Genomic DNA, 26,372 nt, shown 5'->3' on the forward strand with positions numbered 1-26,372 from the left:
ATAGTTAAAAATCAACAAATATATTTGTTTCATACTTAGTTTAGTTTCATTATTCATTAAACGATAGGTCACCTTATCTATGTACTCTCGAAGTAAATAGACAAAAGTTAAAATAATATATCCGGCTGCAGGGGGAGCGTGGAGTACCCCCAGAAGATTAACATGGCTACTGTGCGTAGTCTCGTGCTAACATGCATAATCACATGTTGAAATCACGAGCCTACCTACCACCAGTTGATTTATTCGAAACGAATTGTCTAGTCGTATTCCAATAACCGTTTTATTCACGAACGCGCACAAAGGCGAAGCGAATCACGCAATGTGTGTCGAACAGGATGCGAGCATCAACAGTTGCTTCGTTGCTGTAGTCAATTGTGGCGAAAGAATGCCAAATCTGTTCGCAAGTCAGTGGCGCGAGGGCCACCGATCGATATGGCCGTTCCTTGGTACGCTGTGGCGATGCTCGCTGCAACCGTCCTAGGTGCTTCCATCGGACGTGAGTTCTTTTTAAAATTATTTTACTTTTCAAATATTAATTCATTTAAAACAAAGCACAACATAGATATTTTAATCATAACTGTTACAAATAAAATTGTAGATTTTATTGTTTATACACAAATTATTCTGCGAATTAATTATTTTACACTTATTGAAATTCACAAAACAATTTTTTTGCTTTTTTACAAAAAGCGTTTTATTTTAAAAGTGATTATTGTACTTTTACTGACTTCATCTGTATTAGACTGTTGCATTAGTTTCGCTGCGACTTCCTTGCATAACATCGACCTGACCGTATAAGGAACAGACGCGTTTAGACTATCTTATGATTTACGTCGATTTGTTATGTCATTCATTGGTTTACGTAATTACGTTACCATTGTCCTATGATAAATAAAGAAACTATATTTTGTTTTTTCAATCAAAAAAATTTTGTAACCATTTCACGTATATATAAGTAGGACAACGTTTTATCGTGATTGAAGAGTATTACGAATATGCATATGTATTTACATTTTCACAACCTTTATGTCATCGTTGACTTCTTTACAATTTCAGTGAGATCAATGCCACTACGGACCCCTTCCTCTGAGTCATTTATAAATACCAGTCGTATAATAAGGAATTTAAAACGAGTATGTACGTAGAATTATAAACAAATATCAAAGCACATAACGGGTGATTGGTTGCACATATTAACCTAGCACTTTAACTTAAGTGGAAATCTGATTAATGATATAATTATCGGATTATAGTAATTTATAGCCGGATCTGTTCAAGTATTTATCTAGAATTATTAATTATTTTCATAACAAAACGTAAAAACGTTATATTTTTTCTTATTCTTCAAAAGCATTAATTTTGATAAACTAGCACAAAAAAAGCTGATAACGTATACATGTATACATCTTCTATTTGTTATTATTTGACAAAGCAACAATAAAACCGAACTCGCTCACATTTTCGTTTTTGCTAAGGCGCGTAGAGTTATAGCAGATATAACTTTCTAAAATAACACGAGACAGATATCGTTCTAATTGTTATGTTCAAAAATGGCTATTTATGGTTATATTATATAAAAGATCTCGGGTACGTGAAACATGTGGAGACGAAACTTCTGTACCCGATTTTATTGTAGATTGAAACATCATCATTTCAGCAGTCGGTTGTCTATAGATTTCCAATTAGACTGGTAATAATCATCTTGTATCCAACACCTTCCTACGACTTTAACAAAAACATTTGTCCTCTTTGGTCCTCACTTTAGAACTTTAGGATACCAGCGGCAATCTGCACTACTCGCTCTGACATGCACACTGTTAATTTAACTTACCAATCCGCTAGTGCCAATTTTGTTTTGGAAATTATTACATCATATTTTAAATTATGTATTGAAAATAATGTTTTATATTTAATTATTGCTGCTGCAACGTGAGTGTGTATCTATAAAAAGTCGATTATACTCGAATGCAGAAATCGTTTTATTTTAAAGAAGTAAAATAACTTAAATTTTTTAGCCAAAATCTAAAATGAATATATTAAAACGGCACATCAACCACTCAGAATATTATGGTTAACCATGTTAATAATTGATTGCAAAACAATAGCGACATTGATATCGCATGCTTTCCAATAATGTCAATATATCTAGAACAGACATCATTCGAGTGACCTTGTTTGTACTTGTATATTACCTACTGACTGATAACAACGATAATTAACGCAGTCTGGGATTAAATGCGTTTCCTCTTTAAATGGTGACCATGTCTAGTAACAATTAATTTAAAAAAAAAAAACACTGTAAAGTAATTGTTGCCGATTTTTGTTTCTCGTTGATATTTTCTTTTTGCACCAGGCCACTATCTACGGCTCCCAATATCAATCTTGCTTCAACGGCTAAATTTCAACCGTGTCCTACCATGTCCACCGCTAGATAAGCCTCTCACCTTTATTTGCAATAGGACTGGTTTGTAAGTTTCCAGCGTCTTCTGATAACTCTAACGAGGTCGTCTGCCCTCTTTGTGCGGAGACATCCTATGCTGTGCTTGTCGGTCCGCGGACTCCAGAACCTTTTGGTCGCAGTGGCCATGTGTTCTGCGCGCTATGTGGTCTGGTGACTATGGCTGGCTTACACAAATGAAATTGTGTAAAATCAGTGATTTAGTGAGTTATGGTCGGTATTTCCAAATGGTCAAGTGAAAAATACGACAAAATAGTAAATTTTCGTTCAGAATTGCGTCCTTTGTTTTGTGTGTGCAAGTACTGTTCGGTGTAAATGTCCAAGGCGTATTATAAAATAATGTTTGAGTCAGCGGCTTAACAATAGCGGTCTGATAACTTGCTGTCTTTGTCTTTATGCATTGTGGGCAATAACGAAGCTCAATTACCCTTACACACGACATGCCCCAACGCCTCACATTACTTTACATTGATCGAACGTTTGAATCTGGTGACGTATTAAATAGTTGGCAATCAAGTATCTATATACACAGAAAGCTTCATTGTCTGTTGCAGTACATGGTATTGGATGGAATTTCCATCCACATAGACTTTGAAATTATATCTTCTTCTTGTGGTGCCACATCCATCGACCATCGGTAGTCAACCATCATTAGAGCTATCTATATATCAATGCACTACTCGCAATAGCGACCTAGTACTTGTTGAAATAAGGTTGCAAATTTATGAGATAGATTTTCTTCGCCTTTTAATCTTTTCCTAATAATCAGTACATGGCACTGATATTTCTTATTTTTTAATTATAATACCCAAATACTCTTGATTCTGTCTTTATCACCTCCAGTTTTAATCCTCATTTTTAAGATTTCTTATTCGTCTACGAGTTTTCAAAATTTTCCTGTACACAAGCGAATCAAAATATAGTAATATATATTACAATAATTTCAATAATATTTGTTTTTTGCAGAGAGTATTTCTACGAAATCGCTAAGCTTTGATCATGTCTTGTCACATCTCGTTTTATCCTTATAACCAAAGAATATGTGTACTCGTACTATAAATACTTATTTTTTAATTTTAAGCTAAGTGGTTTCAGTATATTGAAAATCTAATAATAGTATGATTTATAAAATGATTAAGTGATTTTTTTTCGTACCCGATATTGGCTATTAATGTGTCAATAAGTCATTTAATTTTAAAACTTTTGGACCTAAATGTTAGCGACCGTATTCAATTCAGATATATAATTTAGCCGAGGAAATTGGTGGGAAGTAATAATTGCAGCATTATATTAAAAAGCTGAATGCCTTTAAAAAAACGCAGTAGTATTTAATTACCAACAGTGGACATTAAAACTATTAAAAACACTTTTGTTATAGTATGTTTGATTATAATATAACTGAAGCTTTGTAAGAAAACCTCTTAAGGAATTCTGTATTTTTTAACAAACCATTTATTATATATTTTTATTTCAGCCTCCGAGAAACAAACGTTGGAATATTCGATTTGTGGGAAAGTGTGGATAACCGTTCACTCGCCTGAAATAAGACTTGCTGACGGCGGCAACATAATCGACGCCATTGAGCTGAATTGGGATTTTAATGCTTGTCCGAATACACCGAGACAAGTAAGACATAATATTTTAATTAAATAATATGCAGTGAAAAAATTATTAGCTATTCGAAATATGTTACTTTATTAACTCATTTTTACTAAACGTATCTCTTACGTTTGCTAAATTGTTGAAAACGGATGTAATAAAGTTCATCATAATTATTTACTACATCACTAACAAGAGAGAACCGTGCACAGAAAATTTAAGCGTCTATTTGAATATATTGAGAAAGGTTTTGTAAATGTTCACCTAATTAATTTATAAAACTAGATATAAGAAAATATGTATTTGTTCTATCTTTAAAATTCTCTGTAATTTATTACCAGCATTTTGAAACCGCAATATTAGATTAAAACAATTTCCAGTATCACAAACATTTTCGCGCAATGATTTGTTGTCTCCAAGTCGACTTGCAATCTAATTACGTTTATGTTACTTTTCTTTGACTTTAATTATCTTTTACATACAAGGCATATTATAAAGTAACTGTTTACAGCTGTTACAATAAATTTAGCGTAGTGGAATAGTTGATGTAAAAGAAGTGGTCGTCTTTAGACCTTTAAAATTTTAATTTAATATAACCGGTAAATCACGTGCTTGATTAAACAGCACAATCCTCAGACAAAATCTGGATATATTCATGATATTCTACACAACAACATTTGTGTCGGGAAGTTTTATTTCACGCTAGGACACGCCCGCACACTATTCGCTTAAGACCAATGACTCCGGTACATCTCCAAGGTCTGGTCCACTCAACCATAATTTGCCACTGAGTTCCTTACTCTTGGCTCTAAAATTAAAAACCATCTTAGAGGATACAGTTTTCATCGCTAAAAGATACGTCTATTGCGTTCTGGAAGGTTGTCGAAGAACTGCCTAATGCGGATTAGAAAATATCCTCTAAAATAACATAAAGAAATTTACCTGTAGGACATACTTTTATTTCTTTATATTTTCTGTTTGCGCAAACCATGTGTAGACAAGAACGATAAGGATCCCCATTAGCCTCACAACCGCACATTAAACACACACTGTAATTAACTCACGGATGTGAAGCTGATATGGGGTTTTCATTTCCCGACATCACGTAATTATCTAGAGTTTTTGTTTATAGTCGTAAACGTATTAACAGCAACGTACAAAACTTGTGTCCAATATCGCATACTGTTCATGTCAAACAATACCAATAAAAACCTTTTCGTTTTTAACTGTGGGAGGATCCAACATGCAATGTCCGTCCACTGCGGGGGCATCGAAAGGGTTATGCCGGACTCCTACCAGCTGAAACCCCGCGGTCTTCTTCGAAGCCTTTTTTCATCGTACTTTCACCGGCGGTAGCCTAAAAGTAGCGGTCACAGAGACAACTGGCCGCTGCCCAGGGTGCACCACGAGGAAGTTATCCGCCATAGCACCCCAAGCATACAATAACCCAATCTAACTCCTATCGTAATTTCGGATCATTGTACATTAATTTCATTTCATATCTCTTCTTGACCCTTGTTAAGGAAATCGCTAAAAGATAACACAAGATAATCTAAGGGGTAGCTTTCAATTAATTTTAATTAAATAAAACAATTATTAAATTAACCATTCTTATATCATAATATTTTACGTGATAATTAATACAATAGACGTCAAACACGACCGTTTGTTATTAACGAATGATATAACAGTATCATGATAGTACTGAAACCGGGATGAGACAGAGGATCATATATATCAGACGCTCCGTTTCGTCAGTTTACCACCAATGCTTTTTTCCTTGGTGCACTTTTCTAAGGCGCGATACAGCGGCATCAGTACTACTATAGACATCTAAGTTATATAAAATGTTTGACCTACATACAACCCTAATATCATAATCATGGACTATATATAATCTAAATTATTCAGTTTTTTTTATATATAAGTCCACGAGAACCGATTCCAAAAATAACGTCTTCCTCCATGAGAGTTATATTTTTTTGTTTGAGGTGGATTAATTATGTTAAACATGAATTGTACTGCTCTGTAACCTCCTTCCATCTCTGATGAAACCTCATTATGCCTTCTTTCCCAAATTGTTAAAACTCATTTGCATTTTTATCTTGACTATTGTTTAATCTTGCGTTGTCGTAATGGAAAACGACGCTTCGTCGGCTGGACAATTCTGGCAGTTTTTCGGCTATTGCGGCTTGTAATTGATTGTAATATACTATACCCACAATAACAGACGGTTTTAAAATGGTGTTGTGCAAATGTGTTCTGCAGTGTGCTTTGCATCGTGGCCATTTTGTAAAGACTGAAACTTTACAAATATTTGTTTTAGTTCTCCATATTAAAAAACGCAAATAAAATTTTAACCGACTTTGTCACCAACGAAATGAATTTTGAAAGGGCTCTGGGACGACTGAAACAGATCTCATAAAGGGCTTAAAAATAATCCTGCAAGTTGATAAAAACACAACTACTTGAGTTACTCATGGTACAGTACGGAAAAACTTATGGTACATATATACTTACAAACACTATGTTACGAAACTACATTATATATTACATCATATGCTCTGTCGGTTCGTTGATGTCCATTGAAAGTGTTCTACAAATAGCCAGTTTAAAACAATATTTAAAGTAAAATCGAAAACATAAATCTTCACTAGTCGGATTCATAATATCAAAATGCTATCTATATTTAGATAGTGATAATAAATCAATAATGATGTCAAATAAAAAAAGAATTACACGTACACTTGGAAGAACATGTGTCACGTTGGCTTTCAATTGACTCAAATAGTTCAAGTTATTTGTAGAATATGAAACAAAGAAAATTGCCATTTCAAGCCATTACGACAAGGGGAACGTGTTTAATAATAAAACTTACATTAATAATAAATCAAATTCTACTTGACTATGACGTAAAAGGTATGACGATCACAGTCTATAAAAATCTTAACGTATTTTAATAATATCTCAGAAATATTTTAACCTTTTAAATGTGTCTTACATTAAACATTACAATATTAGATTATATAAGTATGAAAATTTCAGCCCAAAATAGTAATAACTTGCTTTCGTTTTTACAGATTGGTCTTTTTAATACTCGACCGAGTGCCTGGAGCAATGCTCTTGCATTTTACCCTATCAAGAGTAAAGAGGGTCACATTGTAACCCGGATTCCTCTCGGACCTGGAACGCTACCAGCGGGATGGAATAATGGAGTTGGCGCTAGAGGTCCGAATTGCCTCTGGCCATGGGTAGGAGCCGGTGACGCAGATATCAAAGCCTACAATTGTTTGAAGATACAACCCACATGGATGGAAGATAATGCGTAATTATTTAAAATTCTTTTAAACTAACGAGACGTTTATAAATTCTCTGCCGTTAACATAAATATAGTCCATGTTATGTCTAGTAATCAGAATAGGTAGAACGACTTTTGTACTCACACATATTCACAAAGTAAATGTGCTTTATGAATATTTATGAACATTGTATTGACTCTATTTAATAAAATGAGCAATGAATCAATGGAATGAGAAAATTATGTGGGAATTTCAGTAAATGTTTTTGTTTTAACATGTGAGGTGCAGTTACTATATTTCTCAAAAATCTTTTTCCAGGTTAGTCCAGACGCAAAGCCATAATCAGATAAAAATTCAAAATAGTACATTGTATTGTATTGTTTTGATAGCTATTTGTACTGTTAGCCCTAAGGCTTTTACAGCATCGTCGGTCAAAAATTCACGCTAGGAGCGTCAGGGTCCGTCATCTATACAATTTGTTTATTGAAGTAGGCATTTTCTGTCACTTTTTAACGTCAATTATTTTAACATTATCAGTAGTAAGGTACGATCGGAATGCAGATTTGCTGAGAAGAGTCAACCAAAAAACTCAACGGTTGCTCTTTTCAAATGCACTTCAACAATTTTACCACGTAACGTCAACGAACTAAGTTCCACACCTTTCCATCAACCAAAACATCTTGAATGCTATAATAATATTTATTTAATACAATATTTTTAATTTTAGATTTAAAATTAAAATAATGAAGGGCTAACATATTTTGTGGTACTTTTTTATATTTACACTCTTTATTACACTCAGACCCCCTGAACGATTTGTTCACGTTTTGAAGGCAATATTGTGTCGTATTTTATAAAAAAAATATGTTAATAAATTAGTATTGAGAAGCAACTATTAGAATACCAATTTCTTTAAAAACATCTCTTAGGAAATCTCTGTCTTTTAAGTTATAAACAACCCGCTTATAACTCTTTCTTTAAGTCCGCCGATAACTCTTTCTTGTAAAATAAATATATAATTAAATTCTTTTTTATTTAGAGAATTATAATAGTAAGGCAGTAATTAAACATTATCTTTTTTTGTTATATTATTTAAGTAGAATTTATAACAAAACAGCTTCAAGGCTGGCCGATCGCACCTAAGAAATGCATTATATAAAGATTTCCAATAATTTATTGAATAAGTGTTTACTTTTTAGAAGGCCTGTATATTGCGCAGATATCTGCGTGCAATAATTTTATTACGTAATTAATTTATTCATAATAGATGCACAGTGTTTTAGTGGAGCGTTATTAAGAATATTAAACTTTTGATTTTTTTGTAATGCATGGTACCTTTTAATAAGATGAAATGTGAATGTTGTTTGTTAACAAAGGGAGTGATACAAATGGCGGCAATTTTTAAATCTCTGCAATTCTAACATCGCCTTCTGCGGACTTTTTAAAGTTTCTTAATATATGTCAATACATATTGTTTAGTCATTATTTTACATAAAACGTTGCAGCTGTTCCGGTTCAAGTAGTTAATACAATAATAAAACGACAGAAGTGTAACATAAGTACAAAAGTAATAATATAAGTACACATAACACGAAGGATATTTAAAATGTAAATTTAGGCAACCATTGACACAACACTTGCGTGGCATAAACGGTTGATCTGCCTACAAGTTTTTACTTAGTAGAAAATATAATAAAAACATGAATTTAGAACACCGCTGTTAAATAATAGCGAAACCCTTGTGTTCTACAGAACACATTATTATTCATGGAATAAAGACGAAGGTCTTTGACCAATGTGTTGCTTTAAACATATGGATCCGAGACGTGGCCGCGCACCGTGGGCCTCATAAGAAGGCGGAAGGTCAACCAAAGAGCAATGGAAAGAGCTTTCTCCGGAATTGCGCTGCGAGGTCGAATCTGAAATAAAGAGATCCGCAGAAGAACCAAGTTCACCGACGTAGCTCGAAGAATTGCTCATCTGAAGTGGCACCGATGGCTATTGGGGCCAAAAGATTCGCCAATGGCGATCAAGAGGCGGTAAACGCGGTTTGGTTAAACCCCTTACCAGGTGGACCGTCGACATAGTCACGGGACGCAGCTGGATGTGAGCAGCGCAAAACCAGTCATGGTGGCGATCTTTGGGGTCCCGTGCCTTGCCGTGGGTAGACGCCCATAGACACTAAATCATGAAATCTAATTATAAATATACTATTAATTAAATGTATCCGTATGTAACTAAGTGACACAAATAAAATGTTTGTTAAAGCTGAATTTTAAGAAAAAGTATAGTTTTCGTTAACATAAACACTTAGATAACCTTTGCATGTATAACAAATCGGCGGTTTAGTTCTCCTATGAATTACACAATAGGATGAGTTGCGTTTTATACACAAATTATATAAGTGCAACATTTATTAGTACAAAAATCAATATTTACTTACTTGAAATAAATAAAATAAATTCACTAAGTCATGATTTAAATGAATGTATATAAAATAACAAGTTATAAAAATCAAATAATTACTCTGTATTAATAACAAATATGTAATAAATCAACTTTAAAACGGTATATAAAATTTTATGAAAAAGTTAGAGAATTTTGGTGTTTGCAGTTTAGTATAACCTATTTAAAGAATATTTAAAGAAACTTGCACGCATTCAGAGAATTGATTTTCTTCGTATTACATAAGCAATTCCTAAAAGCATGCTTTACTTTATTTAATTAAATTTTGTTTACTATTTATTTATATTTATTGAACACATATTTGCCTATGCGTATATGTAAAATATTACAATTATTAACTTCTGGTAATTCACATTATTTTTATCATTAAGGTTTCGACATTCACCTCAGTTAAATTAATCAAGTTAATTTTAATTATGATGTACAGATAATGAACGTGATAATAGTCATGAAAGTAGGTGGTAATGGCATCTTTCTCTTTCTTTGTTCGTTTCCGTTATTGTTAAACATCGTGGCTCCTTGTGACTTGACCGAAGCAGCAGTCTCCAAAGGCAATTCTTTGCTTGATAATTGTACTCGCCATTGTTTGGAACCTGAGATTTGCGGTCTTTTTCCTTTCAATTTTCATATTTCATTATCAGGACGGTATTTGTTATCTTTAGCAGAAAATTTTACAAGAATCAATATGTTACAGGTCCAAGATCAACGCACTCCGCATCGGCGAACTAGTGCTTCCTGGGACTCACAATGCGGGTGCATGGAGTTTTGACACGGAAATCAGCGCCGTCACCAGAGACAGCTTCGTGCTTTGTCAGGATCGTTCCATTTGGGCTCAACTTGTCCATGGCATACGATATTTAGACTTCAGAATCGCCTACTATGAATTCTACCCGAATAAAGATGACAGGTACGTGTAATATTAATCCATGGTTTACATTGTACCATAATATATACTTTATTATAATTGTAATACATTTTTTTATTTATTGAGTTAAGAAATACGCTAACACATTAAATGGAAACAAGCAATACAGCAAAGTTAACATTTATTAGTTTCTTTAAAGGACTTGTTAATCATCATTTAAGACATATAAGTCCACCGCCGGACTTGGGCGTCCCGCACAGGTTTCCAATAAGACTGGTAGCAAACGGCCTGCATTCAGCCTCTATTGACTACTTTAACAAGGTCCACTTCAGTAAGCTCAAGCAGCCATTTGTTGTGCACGCTTTATGACCTGCCCACAGCTATTGCCAAGGACTTGGTGTTTAGATTAATAAAGCAAATTAATTAACCTAGTATTATTTACACTTTTTATATCAATAGTAACTATTACTCAATAATGAATTACTAATAAAATTAACGAGTAATTTATAATATTGTTACGAGCATTTTTAAAATACACAAATTAACGCGCAATTTATAGATTTGCGACTCGAATCGATTTGTTTACTTATACATCTTAATTTAACTTAATTTAATTACGAACTCAATTTCTTATCTGTCCTCATTAAGATATCAGGAAAAATAGACATAATGAAGATATTTTTAATAACAAATGAATGTTAAATTCTCGAGAATTGTTTCGATAATAATGTTAATCAAACCACGCTTACGAATTATACTCGAGTTTAAAAATTAAGAACAAATAGATAAAAGCGTTAATAACGATAAAACAGTTCTACTTTAATAATAGCTAAAGTTAGATCTTTAGACAAAGAGCTATTGCGTAACACCATCGTGTCTCCCTTAATTAATTTTAATACATTTTGCTATCGGATAATTAATTAATTGACAGACAAAAACCGAAGTGAAAATTTATTAGGTGTACTTGGTGGGTTCTTACATTCGGAACAATACAATGTAGAAGTTGTTTCTGTAGAATTTATACTTCCATACGTAATAAGCCTGACGCATTCCGGTACAAAAAATAAATAAATGCTATATTTTTCAGGATGATTGTAAATAGGTGTATAAGCTTTAGTTTTTAAAGCTTTTTGCTGTAGAAACTATACATTCACCCCTTTTATACCCATTACGAATCATCCTGTTTATCACAAGAGTTATCAAGCGACTCTTATTTAACTTTCAAAAAGTGTCTCTATTACATCAAACTGTCTAATTTTTTAGATACTGGCTCAATCATAATCTTATTCGAATCCGCCCATTGGTACCATTGCTGAAAGAGATACGAGCCTTTCTGGATGTCACTAAGGAGGTACATTTTAGCCTATCTTGTAATCATATTTATCAAATATACATATTACTTTCAAATATAAATTTTGTACATTATACCTAAAGTTATAAAATAAAACTGTAACCAAATGTCTCATGTCGAAAAAACGAATATTTATTTTAAATATTTTAATAACATTATATCCGTAATAGCCATAAATTCAATGCAACCTTTTATCTTTAATATATAATATAATTGTCACTTTTCTTCAATCAAAATATTTGTTTTGAACAACTTTAATCGTCATCATCATTCCAGCTGAAGACATCATGCCAGGCGTCCACAGCTGGACATAAGTTCCTCCTACAGTTAATAGTAAGAAAGCAGCCGGCATCCAGCGTCATCTGATGATCTTGTCAAGGTCGTTTATTCACCTTGTAGGTAGACGTCTTACGCTGCGTTTGCCGATCCGTAGTCACTACCCCAGAAAGACCCCAATGGCGCTATGTGGCCTGCCCACTGCTACTTAAACATAATAGTTTTAACATAATTAAAATGGAAAACTGTAAAGCGTGCTTTTAATTCCGCAGGTTGTATTTCTTGACGCACATCACTTTCCGTTAGGATTCTACCAACCCGATGGCCGCCCCATACGGAATGTGCACGTCGGATTACTGGAAATAATACAACGGGAGCTTGGTCCGCACATAGCACATGGACAACAATTCAGTACGAATCCCGGCACCAGAGGGCCTACGCTGCAATCTTTATTAGACTCTGATAAACGATTACTGTTTAGTTACGTGGACAACGGTATTGTTTCAGGTAGTCTAGATTTTTTATTTATTTCATTGTCAACATCATCTTTTCGTCCATCAGACTTTCATTTCCCACCTTCCCATGAGATTTCCAATAGGACCAGTCGCAAGCGGCCTGCACTTGGCGTCTTCCGACGACCTTCACAAGGACATCTGTCCACCTTGGGTAAATAGATCTACAATGCGCTCGACGATCCTTACTCTCTACTCCAAAGCCTTAAAGTGGCTGCCATCAGTTTTGCGCGCTATGGTTTTTGAGTGAAATAATCGAATTATGACAAACGTACATTTATTTATAATAAATTTATTTGCATATACTATTAGGCGCTCAAGAATCTAAATTTTGTTCATTTATTGATTATTTTGTACTTTAAATCATTTACAGTAGTCGACACAAACTCTAAAAGGAATGGATAATTTAATAGGAACTAATATATATAAACGAATAACACTCCAAATGTATCCTGAATTAAGAATATTATGTACAACAAACTAAGAGAATTTTCTTTTTTGTGACACTCGCAATTTTTTAAAAGAATATTTAGAGCAATTCATTCCCAAGTTTCATTAAAAAAATTTATCCTTTACACTATAGCAGGAGCTTCTGTTTTTAATAGTTTTTTTAAACTGCAGTTTATTATAAAATCGAAGATCTACAAAGTAGTATTTAACCTAGGTAAAGAAAATATTACATCTCACTTCCTTTTCAAAGTTATCAATCTTAATAAGCTAAATCGTAATAAGAACGAAGTTTGCATATCAGTATTATCTTTGTAATCTTTAAAATATGTAATTTTTTGTCATTATTATAGTATTCTTTATGACTACTTTTATCCATTACACTTGATAACGGAAATTAATTCTGATATAGATCGTAATATAAATCAAAACCCTCGATCACTGTCGTTTTAATAAAGATTATAATCACTGTCCATCTATTAGCATTAAGATTAGTAACAAATTTAAATATTATTATTAGAAAATATTATGTACTAGTTTAAATATATACTTTGTCGATTCCGTATTTAATTAATAATAGTAGTGTGGCACAATCATTAATCAAGACAAATATACGGAACTTATTTTTTCAAATTCATTCATCCTTTCATTTATTTCAGAAAACAATTGGTTGTGGCCGCTTCTACCTCATCTGTGGGCGAACACGAATAGCCCTACAAACCTTTTCCAGTACTTAGACCATGCAATCAGCGTCTCACCGCAACCCAACTCACGCTCGCCGCTGCACTCTGCTATGGCGCAAACTACGCCCACAGTACTCGACATTCTACTACTCCGCGGCTCACTGCGTGCGAATGCAGATGCGGTCAATCGGAACGTAACCGCGCGGTTGGCGACGCGGTGGCGACAGCAAGCCAACATAATCTCCACCGATTTCTTCTTAGCTAACGATGTCATCGACCTCTCTATAGCACTCAGTGTTGAACGCGGAGCTCGATTATGACGACGAGGCACTCGCCCCCGCAAAGGAGGTCTCCGGGTAAATAGGTCAAATCGCGGTCGCGCATCGTTAGCAATCCATCGCTCCCCTTGGCTTCCACATCGCAACGGATCCAAACCGCCTCGTCATATATTCTTACCACAACAATTTGTCTAGTTTAATAACGACATAACACCATTGTGCACCTAGTGTTAAACTGCCATGCATTCCAAGCCTAAAGAATAACAGTGAGATACTCGTATACTATAAGTTTTTTTATCATATGAATTGACTAGTCAGACGTTCCTGAGCCAGGAATGGTTTTGTACATATGTAAATTAAACGATCCCTGTGGGTCATATATTATTTAGTTCAACGTGTCACATGTAAACAACCAAAGGAAAAATAAAAACTAAATGTATATTCTCTTCTTTTTACTTACATAAATTAAGATACCATGCGGTAATAATAAATAGTATCTAAATATTAAAACTACTTGTACTTGTAACGAAAACGAGGTAGATTCACAGTGCAAGGAGCACTTTAATGTAGGTATTGTTGTATGTCACGTGTGTGGTGCTAGAAGCGGCAAGAGCTCAGCGCGACTCATACGCGCGAGCTGGCGTGCGTCGAGTCCCATTGCGGCGGCTGCCCCTCGGACGTCTAAACCGAAGCTTTGAAGTAAAGCTGCCAGAGCCACCTCCTCTCCTGTTCGCGGATCTCGAAGCCTGGGACAAGATCCGTTGCACTGCGGCCACGAACATTTCTCGATAAGTCTTCGTGGTGCACAACGTACTCTATCGTGGCCAGTTGCTTCAAATCTGCGTTCCCAACAGGAAATTGCTCGCGGTAGTGGCACACCCGAAATATTTATCGCCAGCCATTCAGGCCTAGCAAGAGCTCCATGTGCTATACATGCCGGTGCAAACGTGGCTCGAACAGTCTTCAGACTCAAACGTAAAGCCGCACCGGTCTGATGGACAGCATCCCACTGCGCACGAGTCCTAGGAGCACGCACGCCTTCCGCATTTAATTGAGCGGAATCAAATAGATATTGAAAGACAAATAAAGGTGTGCGGATATGTGGGTACAATCGATATCCAAAATAACACAACCAAGGTTTGTCAAGGTACTCCCTCATGCAAGAAGTCGGAGGTGAGCCGCGCCAGTATGAATGTCCTAATCTTGCGACGGCGTCGGTTGAAATCGATCGTTTTGTTTTTGCCGGTCGATCAAGAAACCATCCAGAATCTGCAATTGCTGCTACACGAACTCCATACGGTCTGAGCGATCTTCTTGTAGCGTCTGCGTTTAACATAACACCCGCTGCCCCGGCGCTTGACCCAACTAGTAACAACCGTCCAACTAATCCGAGTTCAAGAAGGTCAAAAATAACAGAGCGTACAATAAGACGACCAGCAAAGGTAAAATTGGTATTCTCTTTTGGTATCACCCGAGTACCAGTCCACATGTCACTGGAACAGTACGGCAGAAGGATATGATTTGAATCGTACCACAACGGATTTATAGCAGGATCTGCAGAAAGTAAAGCAGGGGCTCGGCGCGCCCGCGGCCATCTTGAAGAAGACATAAGTCCAGGACGACGGCGCCACCGTGCGCTGCACGATGCCATGTCCCAGCAATACCCACCACCCTCTAAATACACCACCCAATGTTGAGTGTTACTTCCACGACGAAAGTAGTACCTGAAACATTGTAATTACTTATTATAGTTATCTACATAGTAGCAAACACAGGTTTTAGCCCCGAAAAAAATAATCATAGATAAACAATACGTAAATATGAAATTATAATTATTAAATAAAAAATTGTTGCGTAATGAAAAACTTTTCGGAAGTAGCAAGAGAAATATGTACATAATTCATTTTAAGCGTTTCCCAAATGTTAACACCATACTGTATTATCTGAACGGAGTTAATACCAGAAATGAACAACTTATATGATTGGCAAGTTATAAAAACCTAAGAAAAGATAATTCTACATCAGTCGGGAATAAAATACGACTGGTATTCTTTCATCCCTTAAAAGGGACAAAACCACCCGTGACTTAATTCAATTCAACCGACCATTTCATGAAAAATGTCTCCAAAAACATTGTTCACCTGTTCTTTTTGAAACACGCGATTGCTACCTGGTACAAAGTAATAAAAACGATCAATAATAATAAAGTTGGGTGTTATTATCTTCGCAGCCCTCAATCCCAAAACAAATAATACCGGAAAAAGAGATATTATAAAAATTTACAAAAACTTCAAAACTATACATTAAATCTATTAAAGGTGTTTCAAAAATTACAAACGTCTAGTGATAAAATTCGTTCAAACTCGGACGTAATACAAAAAATGATTGCTGTTAACTTAATGGTTTATGTTATCATCTCTTTTAATCCGATAGACGCTCTCTGCAAGGCATAGTGTTCCACGGAAAATATCAATGGGGGTTATACCATAATCACAGTGTGGTATTATGGTACGCAGAAGACACTGCTGCCCATACTCTGGAAACTTGTGAGCAGCGGCAATCCTATATAAAAAATGCACGAAGTGTGCGTGAATAAAGATAAATTTCTAGAAACGAATAAAAACTCAGATAATTACGAATTTCTGAACTATAAATAAGTAGTCATGTTTTAATGCTGCATTATTTTTTGTTACGATTATTGACAGCACCATTCTTCTTATTTTTTATGAAAGTGTGATTAAAAAAGCGCTTTATTAACTGTTTCCAGCGAGTACAGAAATGTTAATGAACACGATAATCATCATCGCCATTTCCGCTTTGGACATCCAATGCTGGATATAAGCCTCCCCCTAAGATATTTAATAAGACTGGTTGGAAGCGCCCCGCATCCAGCATCTTCTGATGACCTTATCACGGTCGTCTGTCCAGCTCGTAGGGGGACTCCTATGCTGCGTTTGCCAGTCCCTGGCGGTACCAAATAGAACAGTCCCCTCCCTCTCCGCCTACAGCATCACTCAGATATATTTAAAATAAAAAATCCACGCTGACAAACCCGCATGACATGCTATATCTACCAAAAGTTACATATTCGAGGCGATCAATGTCTTGAACATCGAAGAAATGTCCAAGTTAATTATTTTTATTTATTTGCAAAAAGATATTTATGATTGATTCTCACCCAGCAGAAGTTCCATCGTTACAAGTAACAGAACTGTTGGTTAGCCAAGCCAGCCTCAAGCTGTCACGTGTTGTTACACTTTCACCGGTAACACTTAATATGACCTGTAAAAAGAATAACAATATTAATTTAATTTAATTTAATAACTCTAACTTCATTTAAAATTTATTAAAAGTTGTCTTATTTTTTTATTTACATATTACAAAAGAACACCAAAAGCAGATTGATTCAAATGGTACTCAAAAGAGTTATAGGTATTAAAAATTAATAATGCAGCTGCTTATATAAATGTTTATGCTTACAATCTTCAGGACATTTATCACATACAATAGCAAAATAGTAAAAAAGTAGGTAGAGAGATAGTAACTTTACACATATATACAGGTCGTCGATTCCGCCCATAGACGCCCTCTGGAAGATTTAGGCTTCCCCCGAAGATATCATTGGGAGGATATATCATAATAATCGCCACGCTTGGCAAGAAGGTTGGCGATCGCAGTATGGTATTAGGGTACGCAGATGGCGCTGTTGCCCATCCTCTGAAAACTTATTTGTGAGCAGTGACAATTCTATGTAATTTATGCACAGTGTTAATAAAATCAACCCGGAATCGAACCCGCGTACGATGACCGAAGTCTCATTTCTCTGCCGCTAGGATTTCACTGCTCAATACTGTCACAATCAAACATAAACAACGCTGGGCGGAGATTGCTTTGAATAATTTGCATAGCCCTCGACACAAGCGACACATATTGCATTTTGTAGAGTCCCTCCTGACCTTTTTATTTAACTTTATTATTCACTCTGGATCAATCATAACGACCAGGTATCACGTGATATAACAAATGGGTATAATAAGAACAGTACAATTAAAATTTGAAACAAGTGTCAAATCGTGTCACACTATAATGACATCCCTCAACTTAAAGATATTAAGGTTGACAAATACGAAGAGAATTTTCTTAAAATTCGAGCTAATTTAATCGTGACACTGATTGGATGGATGCAGCCATGTATTTAGAATTTTAACTACAGTAATTAAAGACTTAAATTAAGTATTTCCTCAGTCTTAGGTGTAAGAATCCTCTAGCATATTCCAAACATCCCTGTCATTTGTCTTGTTCGCCTAGTCAATTTCTTCCGAAATACCACCTCTTCAACTTTTCTACAACCGATCAACTTTTCTTTTGCAATTTAAACCTTTCCTTTTGGTTAATAGCAGTGTCTACCCTTTATCTCTACAGTGCGCGATGTTCCCATCCCATAGCAACTTTGATCTTATAGCCTGGCTGAGTGCGTCCTGAATATTGGTAATGCATATCTAGAAATCTGGATTTTCTCTTATTACTGATTACAAAAATGTAATTCAATCGTTTATTAATTCACTTCGTTATACAATTCTATCTAAAGACTAGTCTAGAGTTCGATTAAATAATAAGTTACCAAATTATAAAAGATGTTTCGTTAATTTTTAAACTTGGTTGTCGATATAGCACAAACGTCGGACATATTTTATAAGCATTTTTTTACACTTAATATTTAAATTATTACCTTTTTCATTTATTTTTATTTTAAATGATGTTACAAGAAACCTGAACAATGTTTGATATCTCATCCATAGTTAAAATATGAATTATAATAATAATATATCCCACTAGGTGGACCGAATACATAGTTAAAATTGAAGGAAGTCGCTGATGCGAGCAGCGCATGACCGCTTCTATCAGCTGAAAAAAAGAATTTAAATGGTTCTCGTATTTTTAAATACGATTATGTAAAAAACTTTATTAAGCAAATAAACAAAAAACGGAAAACTGCTGGTAAAATAACAGTTTTTATAGTACAGTTTTTCTTTTGAAACCTTTTTAATCAAATAATATTTTCATACATACGTAAATAGAAATATGTCTACAACATGCATGGCACATACTTTGATCTATATATTGAAGCGTATATTGGCAAATTATACATCAATGTTCTCATCTACTTAGTAAACCAGTTGCTTTATAAAATAAAAAATTGCAACTTGAAGTAAGCAGTATATCATTAATGTGCATCCGACAGTGTAAGTCATTTACTATCCCTTTGATCATAATTCCCAAAGAAAAGCCATTAAATTAAAGTATTTTTTTCAACGGCGGTAGCCATACGTCTTATTTTTTCTATTTATTACGCGATCGAGTTCCATATTACGTCTGCATGTTATTACATCTCATTCTACTAAAGCAATACAATACTGAATTATTTATTTTATTTGCGATATTAAATAATTATTTATTGGTATAACAAGGAATTTATAACAAATAATGTTTTTTTATTTACATTATATTACATAAAAGTTTACAAAACATTTTTTTTTATTTAACAATAAATTCATGTAGGCATTTACATGCACTTTTGAATCGTCAATTATTTCAAGATTATAAGTAGTAAGCTACCACTGTCTGCTAAGAGCCTTCTGGCCGACTCTACTGTTGTTTTTCTGGCCAGCTCTTCTCAGTAGATCATTCCGGATTAATAAACCTTGAGTAAAGATAGAACTGTGAAAGCCATAAACTTCAACAGCAACAAAAACATCGAATGTGAATGACAAACATGGTGTAGACAGTTATAATCTAAATCGAAATTCGATTAGCGCATGAGTATATTTATTAAATTAATAATTCTCATTCTATTTCGTATCTGGTTTTTGAAAAATAAATAAAAAAATTGCGAAAAGTAATTCATATATGTTTTTTTTAAACCATGGCACCAATTACAGGTGCCATGCAATAAACTTGTTTCTTTTTTTGTTTAACTAAGCACGAGACCTGTCACGATAATTTCGGCTCGAGCCATTACATTACTTATTTCACCGGACTGAGGGGCCGAAAAACTGAGATTACTTAAGCGGACGCACTATGGTGTGATTAGACGCAAGGGGCTCTCGATAAATATTATACGTAACATTCCGATTCAACAGTAGTTGACAAGGTTGAGCAACCTGTTGATTATAATTGAATTGTAGAAGTAACGTTATGTCATTATCAGCAGCGCATCGAAAAGGGGGATTCCACAGAAATAAAATTGTTCATTTACATCGGTATAAATATGGGCGAAGCTCGAATGAATATACACACTTCTACTTTAGACTTCGTATTGTTACTACCTCCTCTACTTATCGGCTCTAAGAAGATCCTGCAGAATTATTAGGAGCCTTTCAACAACTAACATACGATGCGCGTAAAGCATAAGCTTTAGGAGTAAGTATCTGTCGTTAAAAAAGGATATGTGCGTGAAGGAGTGTTCATGTTTTGAGAGCACCGAGGCCTGAGTGGCCATATGATAAGATATTTACCTATGTATATAAAAACCTGAATTAACACATGCTCTTTTGTCAGTTTATGCTATAAAAGCATTAGGAAACTGGCAGTTGTGGGTGCGAATTTCAACCGCAGTGTTAAGATCTTTTGTGGTTTTTGTTACATAAATACATCTATCTATCTGTGCACAAAAGTTATGTAATGTATCTTCTTGATGTATTTTATTTTTATCATTAAATTAATTGAAACAATTTTTCAAACAAATAGCAAAATTTTTTTGTTTTTGCCTGGCTTTTAAATTCAATAGATGTCTTTAAGAAATTCAAGACTTTTAACACATTCTTTTCAATAAAAAGCCAAACTATTCCTCTTTCATTTCATATTTTTCATGCTTCGAAGCAAGATGGATGATTAAATGCATGCATACGCTCATTTCAATATGATGTTCATAGTTATTTTTATAAAGTACTTAAGATTGATGTCTCACTAATCAATGAATTTATTAACTACGGCGCCTATCAAAGCATCCGTATGCAAATAGATCCTACGGCATTAGTCGAATACAAATGAGACATAACTATAGAACCTAATCATTTAATATGAAAGGAAACTGAGAAAAAATAGTGACCTAGTGTTAACAACACACTAACACGCTAGTCTATACAGAGTGATTAATTATAAGTGTAAAAGCTTTAAAATGTTGAATGAATAACTCATTTGATACCAGTACAGTTTACTGTACATTAATTGGCTGTAAATGAGGCTGTATCTTAAGATAGAGTTTACTCAACCTTAAAAATCAAATGTAATAGTAATATAGTAAGAAAAAGTGTTTAAAATATATAAATCAAATCATATTACTAAACATTATAAATTAATTCTTTTATCATAAATCTGTGGTTATTTTTAATAATTTAAAAAGAATTTATATGTAGACGTACCATGTGTATACAATCTTTAATAATTTGCATGAAATTACAAAAAAATAGGTAAACAGTCACATTATATTAATAATGTCTGTAATCAAGTTTTGATAATAAATACTTAAAAAAGAAGAAGCTGAATTAATTATTAAAAGCAATCGAAGAAAATTAATGACATCAAAAACATCTTACATTTTTCTTCCACGAGATAAGTATATTGTTATAGTTTGATACCATTTCAACGATTTATCAATAATATATATACCCAAAATATACACTATCTGCTTAAATTATACATATACTTAAATAACAAAGCTTTTAATATCCATTCACTTAATTACACATATGATATTTTACAACTTGCTTTAATCTGTATAAAATATTTACTATCTGCTAATCGAAGAGGAAAACATGTTTTAATTCTTAATTGTAAGGTTTATTAATACTTTTTTTCATACGTAGAATTCTTCATCAAATGATTAAACACAGTTTAATTGAAGCGATAATGTAAAGGATACATGCATGAAGAAAAGAAACTTATACCAAAAGCCAATTTTTAAGTTTCGGTTTTTCACTACTAGATAACAGAAGCCAATAAATAGGTGACAAAGAGGAAGCACTTGTTTCTAACAGATAAATATACGTCAACACAGAACAAACACCGTAGTAAACAATAATTATCCCGAAGGTTCACCAGTTATAATGAAAATTGTATGCGTACACAGATGGTCCATGCGAGGCCGGCGTTGCGGGAAGGTGCGGTCATCGCTGCCGCTGCGCCGTGGCGCCCTGCGAGCTCGCACACCCCATACTGTACAGCGCACGGTAGCTCTGCGCTTGTTTACAAAATAAAGCCTCTATTTACAGCGGAGGCGGAGGCGAAGGGCCGTACGACTTGATGCGCGGCGTCGGACCGAATAAAGGTAAAGAGGCGGGCGCTCGTTTGTGCGGCAGGAGCGGCGGGACCGGCTCCGTCGGCGAGATCAAAGGCAGCGCGGATCAAAGGCGCCGCCGCGCGATCGGCATCCGTCATTATTATTATGCAAGCATTACCCAGCGCGTGACTCGGGCGAGAGAGCCACGCGAGCTGCGCGGGCGCCGACCACCCCCCGCAAATCGACAGCCCTTGTTATATAACATAAGAATAGCATAAAATTTTGCCATACAACATTCGCCTATAGCCATTTTGTACTCATTTATGTGTTCAAACGTCCGCCGCGCTGATCAACAGCCCACGATTCGCAGTTCTTCACATTACTTTGGTTAGAATTAACTACTTGGTACTTGGAGGTACCTCAATTGGTGTTGTTAAAATGTAATATGATAATGTACATATATATTATTTTTTGTCCTGGCTTGTACTGATGCCCACGTGGCTTTTACAAATTCCGCAGGTACAAGGGGAAAGCACGTAGAGCGCGTTTCGTCTAACACCTGTTTTGAGGTGGCGAAGTTCTACGACGGCTCTGAGGAACCCCGGCTCGACTTACTTCATACTACAATTTAAGAGCTCTTAGATCGCTTAGGCGGGCGCCCCATGGAGTAACTAGGCTGCCACTCTTCGATAATCATATTAAAATACCATTCGATGTCAATATTGGTTTTCTATTTATAAATCTTATACCGTCATCTGTTGTCGGCCCTCCTTATCCACTTCTACTGGACCTAACTGTGAAGTCCCGACGTCTAAGGTGCTCTTTTCCAGGTCCTCCTGTACAGTCCAACCAAGTAGCGAAATTTTTTTATCGGTGTCGTGATGTTGTCGGCATCTTGAAGTCGGCGTCTAGTCGGATAATTACATGACTCTATCGAAAGTCGACTTCTTTTACTTAATTGGGGCTACTTTGTAACAACCCCGAACGTGGACGATTCACTTATAAGCACCCCACGGATTAACGACGTCATCACATGTGCTCCCCGTAAACACGTTCCGCACCTCGTTTTAATAATTCCCGCCGGAAAACATTCGAGCATAGCAACTATCTTGAGACCGTGTTTGATCTTGTGATTTATAACTTTGTTCTAATTAAATCAGTCCATTCGCTACACTTACGAGTTTTTGGTAACAATTTGTTACGATATGAATTTACTGACAATTGATTTTTGAAACTAAATTTTAAATAATAATTCAAGGTTTCGAAAAATTAGATAGGTAAAGTATAATAAATAAAGATAAAAAGGATAATTAAAAAATAAGAATTCAATATTTTAGCAACTCGTGTTAATTAGTAATTGGGCTCTTTTAAAGAATGCTATTTTATTCTTAGTGAAATGTAAAAGTTTTCCGGTATTCCTAATGCAACTAGAAATACAAAGAGGCTAAGCAGACTGTACTTAGGCCTCAAGATGACGAAAGTAGCGATGAAGATTTTTTCCAAGACTGATCTTAAAGCTTGGAATATTCAAATGTACCATAATATTTCATAACCTTTTCTTTACACAACATAGTTCAAATATAAACTAAGCAATTAAGAAATTTGCGAAAACCAGCATAGAAGACCGCACAATTAGACGTTTAATGAAGGTTTTTCTTACATTCCTTACATTGTAATTCTATAAATCTGTATAATAATTTATTGGTTCAGATTATGATTATACATAAATATGTCATTTACGCATTTTTGTTACATGTAATATAATCTGTATAACCAATTTGTAATATTTTGCCTTTTGATTGTATTGTTTTCTTAAGTGAAAAGTTTTATTAGGTCTAAATATTTATGAGCTGCAAGTTTTTCATAATCAATAACATAAAATTAAAAGTAACTTTAAAACTGTGCCCAAAGATGTCCGTATTTAAAAACATTATGGTAGTCGCAAACAATTAAAGGACGTTTTAAGGAAACTCGCATCAAAAGGTTCACTTTTTTTTCTAAGACATTTATATAAATAGTTACTTCTTAGAATAGACATCCCTAGTAACAGAACAAACCAGTCATTTCTGGGGTCCATCTACCTAGACATGGAGCGTCAAAAGAAGAGAAAGAGGCGTATATAGAGCCATCGACAAACCAACGGTATATATTAATGCCAAGACAAAAAACTAGAAAATTACATCCTGGTCTTCAACTACTACCTCAATACGGGCAGCAATTTTAATCCGAAAAAATTGTAGTAATGTATTTTAAAAAAATTAAGATCTGTAAACAATAATCTTTCTTTTTTCTATGCAAAATTGCAACGATTTGAATATTTAAATAATGAATGTTGTTTTCTTTACCCGAAATAACACGATGGACGAAACAATCGGCCGACAATTAACTACCGAACTTAACAAATCAGTGCAACAATTTTAAAATACAAAATACAACGACTTGGAGTAATAATATGCATGGTAATTTCATTAGATCTAGTTCCCTTTAAGCCGGAACACTGTGATATGTTCTGTGTGACAACAAAAAGGGACGCTGCGATTTTATCCATTAACACGGCACGGCCACTTGCCGAAGAGGCTCTCTGCCATTATAATGTGATGTCATAATATGAACCTTATATAACCATTGGATGCGATTTAAGGGCGTCTTTGGTACTCTCTTCAAAGTTGAGTCATCGTCAGTGTTTTGACTGTGGCTTGAATCACATGGGTATCGAACTATCCGATAACGTAACCATATCAAAGGGTATTAACTACAATGCAGCCATAATCAAGTAAAAGACTTGAACTTAATGAAATAAAAATAAATCTAAAAGACGTTTTTATTTCACTACGATTAGAACAAGCGTTTCGAACTTAATATAGTAGCGTCACAGCTGACATGCGCATTTCAACCGAAAGTATCACATGCGAGAAGTGTTGATTAGAAGACGACCTGCACTTAAATGCGTAAATAATTCTATACGAGACATTCTCAAAATTACTTCTCCGAGCTTACTTTTTATAACTACTGCATGGCCTCATTGAAGTCCAGACTTCCACGAACTACCTAAGAACAAAAAGCTAGAAACCGTTGAACTGTGCTTAATCTGTAAAAGAGTTTGATAAATTTGCTTTTCAATTTCGAAAACTCTTTGCGTCGACATGTATCGTGGTATAATAAAATGTTTGTGAATTAAATTTTCCATGCTTTTTTTTTTTTTGTTAATCTTATATTTTATATTCCACGTACAGTTATCCAATATTGATCTGCTCATAGAATACGGTGTGTGATATTTTCTTATGCTTAAAGAGAATAACATCACAGATTTCAAACGAATCAAAAGTTTTCGTAAAGTTTTTTATCGAATGTCGTATAGAAACCAAAATGGAAAAAAGTGGTCTATTAATGCCATGCATGTCTTCCAAGTTTTTTTATATTTATGATTATTATACCAATTAGTTTTAATAGTAACCATTACAGATGACAAAAAATATGACATAATTAAGTATTATTTATTGTAAAGACATAACACTGATTGAATATTAATAATTCCGCGTTAGTATTATGATAACCACGAGAACTTGTTCGTCGGACAATCTATACATTTTAATGACATTGATTAGTCACTTATTACCATATTTAATAGGAAAGTCGTGCATGTAAAGATTAACATGCACATCGTTATGAAAAGGCTAAGAATTAAACCGGTAGATTCAACATTGATGTTAAATCCTACAGTGGAAAGGACATCTTACAAAATATTTTGCACTCACACCTAAATTGCACCACTGCAGTTTACGACACAACAGTACATCTAGAAAGTCTATTTATAAGAGTAGTCATCTCATTTTTGCTAATATTTTATTGCAATAAAAACC

At 34.6% G+C, this 26,372-nt stretch overlaps 2 protein-coding genes across 2 annotated transcripts; one reads left to right on the forward strand and one right to left on the reverse strand.

Moving 5' to 3' along the window:
- Nucleotides 1-410: 410 nt before the first annotated feature.
- LOC137933820 (PI-PLC X domain-containing protein 3-like) lies at nucleotides 411-14,675 on the forward strand. Its single transcript, XM_068777881.1, has 7 exons — nucleotides 411-496; nucleotides 3,933-4,084; nucleotides 7,138-7,382; nucleotides 10,517-10,729; nucleotides 11,951-12,038; nucleotides 12,587-12,821; nucleotides 13,933-14,675. The coding sequence occupies exons 1-7, from the start codon at nucleotides 433-435 to the stop codon at nucleotides 14,274-14,276; spliced, it is 1,341 nt and encodes a 446-aa protein (XP_068633982.1). The 5' UTR covers nucleotides 411-432; the 3' UTR covers nucleotides 14,277-14,675.
- Nucleotides 14,629-22,515, reverse strand: Notum (palmitoleoyl-protein carboxylesterase notum). Its single transcript, XM_068777882.1, has 3 exons — nucleotides 22,359-22,515; nucleotides 17,413-17,516; nucleotides 14,629-15,958 (listed from the first exon to the last, which is right to left on the reverse strand). Exons 1-3 carry the CDS (start codon nucleotides 22,401-22,403, stop codon nucleotides 14,818-14,820), a joined length of 1,290 nt encoding a protein of 429 aa, XP_068633983.1. The 5' UTR covers nucleotides 22,404-22,515; the 3' UTR covers nucleotides 14,629-14,817.
- Nucleotides 22,516-26,372: the final 3,857 nt, after the last annotated feature.

This window comes from Battus philenor, unplaced genomic scaffold, assembly GCF_028537555.1.
Source record: "Battus philenor isolate CCGP_79_NKW_IND1 unplaced genomic scaffold, ilBatPhil1.0.hap1 SCAF_14, whole genome shotgun sequence".
Taxonomy (NCBI): domain Eukaryota; kingdom Metazoa; phylum Arthropoda; class Insecta; order Lepidoptera; family Papilionidae; genus Battus; species Battus philenor.

Excerpts from the sequence above, each read along its gene's own strand:
- LOC137933820 (XM_068777881.1), top strand. The coding sequence starts at position 433 with ATGGCCGTTCCTTGGTACGCTGTGGCGATGCTCGCTGCAACCGTCCTA. Across the intron at positions 7,383-10,516 it reads ACATGGATGGAAGATAATGC|GTCCAAGATCAACGCACTCC; the intron begins GTAATTATTTAA and ends AATATGTTACAG. Across the intron at positions 12,039-12,586 it reads TTCTGGATGTCACTAAGGAG|GTTGTATTTCTTGACGCACA; the intron begins GTACATTTTAGC and ends TTAATTCCGCAG.
- Notum (XM_068777882.1), bottom strand. The coding sequence starts at position 22,403 with ATGACCGCACCTTCCCGCAACGCCGGCCTCGCATGGACCATCTGT. Across the intron at positions 17,517-22,358 it reads GCCTCGCATGGACCATCTGT|GTCATATTAAGTGTTACCGG; the intron begins GTACGCATACAA and ends TTCTTTTTACAG. Across the intron at positions 15,959-17,412 it reads AACGATGGAACTTCTGCTGG|GTACTACTTTCGTCGTGGAA; the intron begins GTGAGAATCAAT and ends ACAATGTTTCAG.